The following is a 12116-nucleotide window of genomic DNA, read 5'->3' as shown; positions in this document are numbered from 1 at the left end:
AATAATTTGTTTGTTATATATATTTGATATATGGGCACTTTTAATTTTTAAAAGGAACAAAGTCATCACGAGGATCTAATGATGGAGCTGATTCCAAAGTTCAGTCCAAGCAGTCATCCCTTTCAACAAGTGGCCCATCCTCTGAAAGAAAGAGAGATGGTAATTCTCCATCTGCTTCTTCTGCAACTATTCCAACAAAGAAACCAAAACTTTCAACTGCCCCTGCTATTACTCCAATTGGTAGGGTAGCCACTCAGGTAAAACGAGAGGTCACAAAGTCTGATCAGTGGGATTCTGTAGCATTAGAAGGTAAGCACTTGATTTATAAGATACATAAAAGGCTAAATATAGCATTGATCACATGTTTCTTTGAAAATAAGTTGTGTGTTAAGATGTGTAAGAGCTGTGTTACTTATTTAGGAGTGAATTTATCTAACTCATTCAGAAAATATTGACTTCTGATGAGATAATTATCAGCATTTGTTCTGGAAAAGAGGTATTTCGAAAATATTTCCCGCCACTAAAAAGAAGAGTCAAGTATGGATAACTATGCTCACCACTCATTGTAGATATATATTCACAGAGATTTGAGGAGGTGACGCTTAATGTCTTACTTTTGAATTTCATTCAAATAAATTTCAGTTACGATTTATTTCTGGTATAAGAATGTTATTCTTATTTGATGAAACTTTACCCTTTTTGTATATAAATTTTTTCAGAATATAAGATAAGATAAATAATTATAAATATTTGTGAGAAAAAAGATCATGAATCTGGGAGATATTTAAATTGTAACCTTATTCATTTTCAGCAGCACATTGGACTCTTTTTTTTTTTTTTTTTTTTTTTTTTTAACCTGTGGTGCCTAGTTTACTATGGGATTTACTGAGGGTTGGAAAGTCAGAAGAGACTTGTCAACATTGGACTTGAATTTCTTTTGTTAAAATTTTTAGCAATATGAAGTGCGATCAAAAAGTTTGGGAACCGATCTTGTATCTTGAAATTGCAGCATTCAAGCAAGTTGCAACTTTTTTGTAACACTTAGGTGACTTTTTTTTTGTTTGAAATTTTTTTGAAACAAGATGAAAACTTTTGTTTTCATTAAAAAATATAATATGTGTGATGTGTCTGTGAGATGACGCATTTGCATACTAGTGTATATATTTTTATTTCTAGAAACAAAAAGAATTTGCTGAAATCAAAGAAAATCAGATATGGCACAAAAGCAAAAGGGACTTAAGTGTTTTTATGATTTTAAGTCTTTCACTTTAGAGACGTTCCAACACATGCAGTTTTATAGATATAATGCAAGTAATTCATGGCTTATGTTGCTTTAGTGCTAACCAAAAAGAGCTCTCCAAAGCAGGAAGCTGAGGTGATTTTATTTGTTGTTATTTGGTTTTTAGGAGCATTAGCAGCTAAGGCCATATTGCTGCGGGATATGCGGTGGTCATTCCCTGACCTTTCCACATCCTCTGTATTTGGTGGTGATGGGCTCAAACCCCGGTCTAATCAAGAAGCGTGTGCTACGCACTGCTGCTCCTTCCCACCTGGCTACGGAGGTGCCTGAAGTGATTGATATGAATATATATTATTTAATATGGTATTGATCAGAGGTTTAAACATATGCTTGAAGAAATTAGAAAATTTTCCAAAATAGTTGATATCAAAGTTGCCACACATGGCTAAAGCAGTTAATCACATAAGGAGGCAGTAATTTTTTTTTTTTTTTCAACAGTATTTTTTTTTTTTTTTTTTTTGTTAGTTGTTGGTGCATTGGCTTCTGTGGCCATAATGCACCTCCCAAAGTTTTTGCATTTACTCTGATCCAAACCCGAGGCAGGATTCGAACACACGACCTTTGGATTGCCAGGCAGGCACTTTACCCACCAGGCTAGCTCGATCGGTCTCTGATGGTATCGAATAACATCTCAGTAGTGTGAACTTCATAATTGTACATTGTATATGGCCATTTTCAAAATTTTATTTTTTCAAAAATAAGTTTTAAGAAATGTAGTTTATCTCCTATTTTTTCTCCTCTCTCCTTAGTGGAACCTTTTGAATTGTTGAGTAAGATTCTGGAATCAGAAGATAACAGTGATGATGAAAGAGTTGAAGCTTTGCTTTGTGGAGCTGTGAAAAAGTTAAAAATGTGTAGAGCCAAACCAGAATCTTCCTTATACTTAAGTTTAATGTACCTAGCAAAGACAAGGCCTCTTATGTTTTGCACTGAATTGGTAGTAGAGGTAAGTACTTTTCATATTACATAAAATATTTATTATAATTAAAGTACTTCTTGACCTAATGAACGGAACTTTCAACATTTGATCTGTTTTCTTGCTATTTTCTCTTATTCAATGATGCATCAGTATAATGAAAAGGTTTATCATTCTACATTCTGTTTGTTTGTTTGGTTTTTAGGAGCATTAGCAACTAAGGCCATATTGCTCCAGGGATATGCGGTGGTCATTCCCTGACCTTTCTGCATCCTCCGTATTTGGTGATCACGGGCTCGAACCCCAGTCTAATCAAGAAGTGTGCTACGCACTGCCACTCCTGCCCATCTGGCTACGGAGGCGCCTTCTACATTCCGTGATAATGTGACATTGTTTTTCATATTGTAAATTTAAGTAATAAGAAATTTCACTTAGTGGATTATGAACAGTTTCCTGAAATTGAAATTTTGATCTTAAGAGAGTCAACATTTATGAATGTTTACTCTCTTAAGATCAAATGCTTAACTCTTGTCCTCTCCCCCTCCATATCCCTTTGTCCACTTTAGTTGCATTAAATTTTAATGAGGGTAATAATACTTTCATTTGTCATCATTGGCAGTGAGAGTGGTCTTATTAACCTTGTTATTCTTTGGTTCTCTGACAGTCTACAGTGTGCACAAGGATTTCAGGGATTCACTATAGAACAAACATACAGGAAGGGCAACGATGCACCATTTAATAATGCCCTTATATTTATTTGGTGAGGAAGAACTTTTGTTTCAAGTGGTATCTTTTCCTTACGTGACAACCCCACCCTTTCTGAAATAGATTTTGAAAGATGATGGAATGTATTCTTGGCATAAGTAGATACTCTTCATTTCTATAAGAAGCTCAATAAAATGAAGACACAAGCTAAGCAGATATCAGTTGATACGTTTTTTTGAGCCAAGGGATCCAGTGACTCATCATTTTGGCTTCAGAACCTGAGCCATCAATTTCAATCAGTAAATGAATCATCATTTTCCTTTTTTGTTTTGTACTGTATGTTTGTTTTAATTTGTTACAGCTCATTTAAACTTATCATTCATTTTAATAAATACGATATTCTTTACTGTAATTTATATATATATGCATATATATCCATAGTCTCGGGTCACTATACCACTGATTACTACCTTTTAAATCTAGGAAATTCACTTTAACGAATTCTAACTTAACAAACAACTTTCAAAGAATACGTACCTTTGTTAAAATTATTTGGTGGCAAAGAAGTGATGGGCTACTGAGTTCCAGACAAAATTTCCAGAGATCATCTCATCAATTGCAAATTATAAACATATAGGTTACAATAGGCACAAGTACAGTAGAATTATATAACTGCTATTCTTATTGGTTCCTCTGTCATTTCATTTGACATTCCCTGCAACAGGTTAAAACCTTCAATTTTCATTCAACAAAGAGTTTATGCATTCAATTAAATTTTATTCTATTTTCTGTTTTATCATTTCTACAACTTTATCAATTATTGAAAAATTCTAGGCATATATCTATTGAAGATTAATTAAGGATTAAGTTTATACATTTTGCTAGTATTATATTTTGGCTCTCTATTGCAATTAAACTACAAAATAAAATTCACTAACCTGCTCTTTACTAATCAATTTTTTGATTTTTTTTGTTAATAATGGTTTTTTATTCATCTCAAATGTCAGAAATATACACAATGTCCTTTTGATCTTCAGATACCATATTTTATTTTGAATTTGGAAAGTGCTTCATAAGAAGCTTTTATTTTATTGATTCACGGATTTTCCCAAAGAAAAGAATATGTTAAAAAAAAGTAGTGCGGATGTGCTAAAAAAAATTCAATGTGAATTGAATTTTTAGCTTAAGGTACATAAAGCCTGGCCCTGGCCTTTTGGCCGTGAAGGGACATTGCAACATTATCCAATCATGTAACTGTCACAATTGAAGGTGGTGCAATAAAAGATTCTCTCTCTCTCTCTCTCTCTCTCTCTCTCTCTCTCTAAAATAAGTTAAACCTATTCAGTGCTAGTGATGGTTCACCTCACATTATTCTGTATTTAGGAATGCACTTAATCATTTGTTTTTCCATGTTTCACTTTCTGAATTAGATTCTGCATTAAACAAAATGATGGATATTTGAAATAATTATATTTTAATCTTTTTGATCTGTCTTGCATTAAAATGAAAGCTATTAATGCTTCTTTTAATGAATAATTTATTGTTAACTAATTTGTTAATAATAATTAAGAAATTTAGAAAAAATAATAGATTAGACTAATCGGATATTTAGATTCATGATATAAATTTTATACACCATTTAATAAAGTCATTTGTGTTTATTAATTTTTTTCAATAAAATTATTTTATTTTATTTTTTTCACATTTATTTTGAAGGCATTCTGCGGTCTTTTGAAAAGAGATGTTTCGGTGAATTTTAAGACTAAAGGAAACAGTTTGGTGTCTGTTTTGGCAGCAAATGTTTTGCTGTCAGCATTCCATGATGAAAGCAACTGGCCAGACTTGTTTGTTAAGGTAATATAGAGAAAGTTATTTTTTTCTTGCTCCTTTTTTTTTCTTGATAAGTATTAGATGCATTAATATTTGCATAAATATTTTTGAAGAAAATAACCTGCATAACAATTATGGCAAATAATAAAAATAATTCTTGAAATGAGCATAACAAGTATAATAATAACAACAATAATTAATATTATTATAATTTCTTATATTATATATTTCTTATTATTAAAGGTATATGGCATAGGAAATTACATTAGGAAGATGGCTGATAATATGTGGGAAGATTTATTGAGATTGTAAATGTTGTTTCATGATAATAGATTGACTGTTAGTAAGGGAGAAGATGACTATATTAATATTAATTAAGGTTTTGGAACAAAGCATGCATATCAAGTATGTGCCTTTTCATGAGCATCACTGTTTGCATTTTCATCAGAGGATAAATTGAATTTGCAATTTGTAGACACTTTCTCCTTTTGACTTACATTTAAATCATCCCCCTGATCATTATTGAATTTACAAGATAAAACCATATTTATATTTACAGTAGAATCTCATAAATTTGGCATCCTCTGAACATAACACATGTCAGATTTTTGAAAATTTTGGATTTTGAAAGTTATGTACATAGCCTAAATATTCATGAGTAGTTTGTATTATGTATGTATTTTATACTTGGCAAGCTGAGGTGAGCAGATAGCATAATATAATGCAGTCACATGATCAGAGACAAATTTAATTTACTGATGTGAATTTGGAGAGATCCTTCAGTTGCATAATAAAATAAGCATGCTTTTTGCTAACTAAGTAATATAAAAATATTGTCAGAAATAACATTTGAATATTTTATTAGATAATGCAGTAGTTCTGATCCCTAATCTCCACAGAGGGATAGATAACTACCAGCATTAAACCTTAGAAATAAATTAAATCTTTATTTAATTTATTAAATAAATAAAGATTGCAGGTTCAAATTCCACTTCCAGTATGATTGTCCAATATTTTTAAATATGAAGTATAAATGGTGCAGCATGATTTTCATGATTCAAATAGTCTTTAAATATATATTACTATGCTACCAAGTATTATAGTGTGAACTAGTATTGAATATCTCACAAAATGAATGATTTTATTAGTATTGATAGTGGCAAATGATGCAAAGAAGCAAGCTTATACAGCATTAGCCAAAAAAAAAAAAAAAAACCCTACCTGAACTACCCACCTCATCTGTTCATCCCCCTCTAGTAATTTTTCTAATGCTTTCTTAAATTTATTCAAACTGTTCACGTCTACAACACCAGATGAAAGTTTATTCCAACAGTCAATTATTCTCTGGCTGAAAGCAAATTTTTGCCCTTCTATCCTGCAGCCATCCTTTTTTTGATTTAAGCTTATATTCACTTATGTGTTTTTTCTGAAAACAAAGATAACCTGGTTTCCAAGTGCTACAAATTGCAGAATGAAGTCTTTCATTGTAGAAATACCCTTTGTTTTGTTCTTGACTAATCTTGTTGCACTTCTCTGTACAGGTTAATGGGATAATCACCTTTTACCAAATGGAAAAATTCCTATATATCATTGACAGAATTCCATGAGCTATCCTAGCAGCCCGTCTGCACTGCTCAGAAAACTTTGTATCAGACTGTACAGTTACCCCTACATATCTTTCATACTCTACTGCTTTGAGCCTGTACCACCCAATTGGTATATTATTCTGGGATTACTACTGCCTATAGGCAGTACCTTGTATTTATCAGTGTTAAACTTTAAGTGCCACTTCTCAGTACATCTGCCTAACTGTTCGAGGTCTTGTTGCTATATCATTATGTAATATGTTACAAATACATGGTAGCAGTAGCATACGTTCTAGGAATGTATGCTACTGCTGAATGTATGCATATAAAACAGAAATAAATTTGTGTTTGGAAATTATTAATGGAACATAGTGCAGAAATCCAGCACCTGAACTGCTTTTTTTTTTTAAATCCAGCCTGCCTATTTTCCTTCTGCTTTTGCATGGGTAACTATCCTCCCAGGTATATTTAAAAAATGCCACATTTTTGATAATTCCAAATTTTTGAATGTCTTCGTTTTGAGGTTCTACTGTAGTTTATTTATTTATATTTGTATTTATTTTACCATATTAAAGATAAGTTAACTCTGTGTATGAAAATTGTAATTTTCTTTTCCTTGGCTATAATTACCAGCTGTGATGTTAAACATTTGTTTAACAGCACAACTAGCAATATTAGTGCAATAAAGGCCTCAGATTATGGGAAATCTGCTGTGGCTGAACATTTCTGGGAGGAGAAGCACCAAATTTCTTCAGGTGATGCTGTCATAGTTGATCATTCGCACAGATATTGGAACTGCAAATGGCTTGAGAGCTTGCAGATTTGTTCTTTGGAATATAATACCATTAATCCGTGTTCATTCCCTCTTTGAAACTAATTCTTGGAAGGGATAAACGATTCTGCCTGTCATGCTCCCGAACCATTTCTGGTTTCTGTTCTCGTGGGAAGGATAATGGCCATGCTCCTACAATAACATGTACTGTGAGCTGTGATCCAGCAGTTGTTTAAGGATGTACCATAACAGTTAAGTCTTACTGTTGATAAAGGAGGTGGTCGCCTCTGAAAGCTGTGGTTGTTTTTACCGCTTTTAATTCTGTATAGTGTAATTTCATATTTTATTTTTATCTATCATTTTATCGCCTTTAATTGTATAATCAGTGTATTTTATTTGTATACTTTTATTTTTACAAAATTTGATCTGGTCTTATAATATTATTATAGACAGTTAGTATGTTGTATGGCAGTTATTATGAGTTAAACATTTGTTTTAATGCTAACAAGTCTGATTTAAACATATTATCAGATTTTCTAACATAATTAGCATTAGCATTAGCATTAGCAGAGGCATATGATGCAAGAAAGCAAGCTTATTCAGCATCAGCCAAAAAAAACAAAAAAAAAAAAAAAAACCCACTCCCATTTCACCCCTCCGTTCGTTCGAAATACCTGTCCAGTTGAGCTTTAAATTTGTTTAGGCTATCAACTTCAACAACCAGTGATGGAAGTCGGTTCCACCAACCAACCACCCGCTGGCCAAAGGCAAATTTCCGCACATCTATCCGACATCCGTCCTTCCTCAATTCGAATTTATGCCCTCTGAGGTGATTATTCTGAGAAAGATGAAGAATCCCATTGGCATTGAGCATGCTCAAACCATTCAAAGCCTTATACACCTCTATCAGATCACCTCGCCGGTGCCTAGTCTCCAGACTCTGTAATTTGCAAAACTTAAGCCTTTCTTCGTAAGAGCAACCCTTTGTTCCATTTACTAATCTTGTTGCCCTTCTCTGTACCCGTTCCAGCAGCTCTACATCCTTCTTGAAATGAGGCCTCCAGACCTGTATACAGTACTCAAGATGTGGCCTTACCATTGCCTTATACAATGGAATAATCACCTCCTTATCCCTGCTAGAAAAATTCCTGTATATCATTGACAAGACACCATGAGCTACTCTTGCAGCTCGTCTGCACTGCTCAGAGAACTTCATATCTGCCTGCACAATTACCCCCAGGTCCTTTTCATTCTCCACCACTGTCAGTGTAGTACCGCAGAGTTGATACGTTGCTCTGGGGTTACTGTTTCCCATATGCAGCACTTTACATTTGTCGATGTTAAACCTCATTTGCCACCTCTCAGCCCATCTGTTCAACCTGTCCAGATCCTGTTGCAGCAGCATAGCGTCAGTATTGTCCTTAACGACCCTGCCAACCTTTGTATCATCTGCAAACTTGGACATTAAACTTGATATCCCATCATCAATATCATTCATAAACACCGAAAACAACAACGGACCCAACACTGAACCTTGAGGAACTCCACTAATAACATTAGTCCACGTTGAGCAGTGTCCATTGATTACCACTCTCTGTCTTCTGCCACTCAACCATCCCCTTATCTAGTGAGTTTAATTGATTAAACTCACTTCGGATAACAAAATATATTGTAATTTGTGAATAGGGTGTTATGTAGATTTAAAATTTTAAACCAGAGTAAAAATTTAATTGTAGATTAGTATTAGCAGTGGCACATGATGCAAGAAAGAAAGGTTATACATCAGTCAAAAAAAGAATAAATAAATAAATGCTTCCATATCACCAGTATGACCTCCCTAATAATTTGACTAGTTCCTCTTTAAATTTATTCAAATTACTCTTTTCCACAGTAACAGATGGAAGTTTGTTCCAACAATCAGCTACCTTCTGATTGAAAGCAAATTTCAACACATCTATCCAGCAAACATCCTTCTTCAATTTAAATTTATGTCTCCTCATGTGTTGTTGTTGTTTTGGTTTTTAGGAGCATTAGCAACTAAGGCCATATTGCTCCGGGGATATGCGGTGGTCATTCCCTGACCTTTCCACATCCTCCGTATTTGGTGGTCACGGGCTCGAACCCCGGTCTAATCAAGAAGCATGTGCTACGCACTGCTGCTCCTGCCCACCTGGCTACAGAGGCGCCACCTCATGTGTTGTCTGAGCAAGAGGAGGGTGCCATTGGTATTTAGCTTACTCAATCCATTAGAGCCTTAAACATCTCAATCAGATCTCCTCACAGATGCCCAATCTCTAGACTCTGCACCTTGCAGAAGTGATGTTTACGGTAAGAGTATCCTTTTATACTTGACTAATCTCGTCTCCCTCTCTGCATCTGTTCCAATAGATCAATATCTTTCTTAAAAAAAGGCTTTCCGGCCTGTATGCAATACTCAAGATGTGGCCTAACTGTACCTTACCAATGGATAATCATATTCTTGCCCCTGCTGGCAAAAGTATTGTATATCATTAACAAAACTCCACGAACTGTCCTGGCAACCTGTCTTCACTGCTCAGAAAACTTCATATATTAGTACAATTAACCCCAGGTCTTTTTCATTCTCCACTACCCTGTGTTGTTTCTGTATCACACAATTGATATAATTTTGGATTACTGCAACACATGTGCAGTACCTCTATTTTCATTGTTAAACATCAGTTGCCAATCCTCAGTTCATCTGCCAAATTTACCTTGATAACAGACAAAATTATTATTTAGGTATTAAGGAGGATTCCTAGTTTCTGGCTGTATGATATACATTAGTAGATTTCCTACTTTAACACATTCACTAGTTTAAAATAAATATAGAGTAAGACCGATTACCATATACAGTATATGGTAATCAGTAATATTTTGGCTTTACCAGATTTTAAATAGAGATTTTAAATTTTACTTTACCAGATTTTAAATAGGATTGGGGACTGGAGACCAGTGTGCTTTTTGTTGTATACATTAATTTCCAGAAAAATGAAATGTTGACAAGGACGAGTTTTTAGCATAAAATTGTTTCAACTAATGATTTTATTTTATCATTATTATTCTTTTATGCTTTCAAGCAAACTATTTTGATGATAACCTGGTTTTTGATCCCATTGAAAATTACAGGAAAATCCCATTGAAGAATACAGTGGAGCATCAATTATTCAAGTCCACTCTAGCACTAGATGATGTTACTTAGTTTTCATATGAAATTACTAACTACTTGACACAACTCGTCTATACTTTATTTACTGCTAACTACTGAATAAAATACTTATCATGGATTTTATATTCTACTTATGATATGCAACACTGTATTCCGTTTATTTGTAAACTTTTCAGAAAAGTTGATTAAAACTTGGTATTTAATCAACTAGTTTGAATAATTTATAACTTGCCATATTTATAGTGTTTCATTTATCTATGATTTATGAACTTTTTATTTGTATTACAAAATTTCATTATGAATGTATTTTTATTTTTAACAGGATTTGTCAGCTATTTAAACACTTGCATGATCATTTTTAGTCTGTCTACTACCAAATTCTAAATTTTATGATTATTATTCCTTTGTTTTTTCATATAAAGAAAGAAATAATAAGTAACTCATTATTTGATTTTATGAAGTGGAGTTGTTGTGTGCACCATCCTACTACTAATGAAGAGTTTTTTACTCATTTGTTGTATTTGCCTGATACTAGATTTTTCAAAGCATTTTGTTGCCTAGCATTTGCCTGTTGTTGGTACTAACAGGAATGCTTACCATTTTCATTTAATTGATTCATTCTGTTTATTTAAATTTACTGATGCTTTGATAATTATTCTAACAATATAAAAAGGTAATTTTAGTTGGAACTGAGAAAACAACACTTTAATTTAAAAATTTTTTGGTTTAAAGTATACACATTGCTTTTTTTTTTTTTTCAAATCTAATTTTATTTCAGATTATATTGATCAATTTTCTCATTTTAGGTATATGTAGAAGATTCCCTTGGTGAGAGAATATGGGTTGACCATGACGATTGCAAAGGATTTGTTGACAATATTCTTACAGCATTTAATACAAAAATGCCACCTAAAAGCATGCTAGTTCCTGACCGAATTTTTAAACCTGATGCATGTGAGTAATTTTTAATTGAGTAGTTATATTCCAGACTTTACATTTCAGATAAGTAAGATGAAAGGCACATTGGCTTACATCTAGATTTAATTTGCTTCAAAATTATATAGATTATTTTTAAAAATTCATAAGGGTTACCTCTGTTTTTCTTCATAGGATTGCTTCTCTTCCAAACTCTCCTTGTTTACGCACGATTCAAAATTTAAAAGGATTAAAAATATACTATACTTAAAATCAAATAAATGCATTCAATTCTCCAAGCTCATGAATGCCTAGACATCCCCGGGATCATAACTGAAGACCCCCAATCCTACCCCAGATCCATCCAAAACAACTCACAACCCTGAAAAATTGAACATATTGTGTCAAAGTATTTAAAAATAAATGTTGTTAAAAATGTATAAATATATGATAAATATTTAAAATTACTCAAAATTACTTTCCTTCCTAAAGGGACAAAACTTTCCAACTTTAAGTCGTGATCATAGGTAGGAAACTGATTAATGTGAATTGTCCCCATGCTATTTATTACTACGAGATTACTACTAACCCACATGCACGAAAAATTCCACGAATCCAATATGAGGAAAGGTCTCCGAATGTTAATTGCATTGTTTTTTTTTTTATTTTCATTTCTAAGGTTTCAGCTATTAAAAGTCTTGTGCAATCATGTTGTATGCTCAAAACCTTAGCTTCATTAAACAAGAAGACTTGATCCTTGTTTATCGAATAAAATGACAGTTCAGATGCCACAGCCCTCATTGCCCTAACCAATGCCGCATATTGTTTTAAATGAATATTTAAAAGGCACCTAGTACAACTGATATACAAAGAATCACAATTACTGCATGGAATATTATAAACTA

At 33.0% G+C, this 12116-nt stretch overlaps 1 protein-coding gene across 1 annotated transcript in view; it reads left to right on the top strand.

The window, feature by feature from the left end:
- Positions 1-12116, top strand: part of IntS1 (integrator complex subunit 1) — a 194235-nt gene that overhangs the window by 13328 nt on the left and 168791 nt on the right. The window contains exons 4-7 of the mRNA XM_090373768.1: positions 55-309; positions 2050-2246; positions 4638-4775; positions 11103-11250. Coding sequence (XP_090229894.1) covers positions 55-309; positions 2050-2246; positions 4638-4775; positions 11103-11250 — 738 coding nt within the window. The remainder of the gene's footprint in view (positions 1-54; positions 310-2049; positions 2247-4637; positions 4776-11102; positions 11251-12116) is intronic.

The sequence above is a fragment of the Mastigoproctus giganteus genome, chromosome 5, assembly GCF_048544385.1.
Source record: "Mastigoproctus giganteus isolate SK-2022 chromosome 5, ASM4854438v1, whole genome shotgun sequence".
Lineage (NCBI taxonomy): Eukaryota > Metazoa > Arthropoda > Arachnida > Uropygi > Thelyphonidae > Mastigoproctus > Mastigoproctus giganteus.
This window is presented reverse-complemented; position numbering and strand designations above follow the sequence as displayed.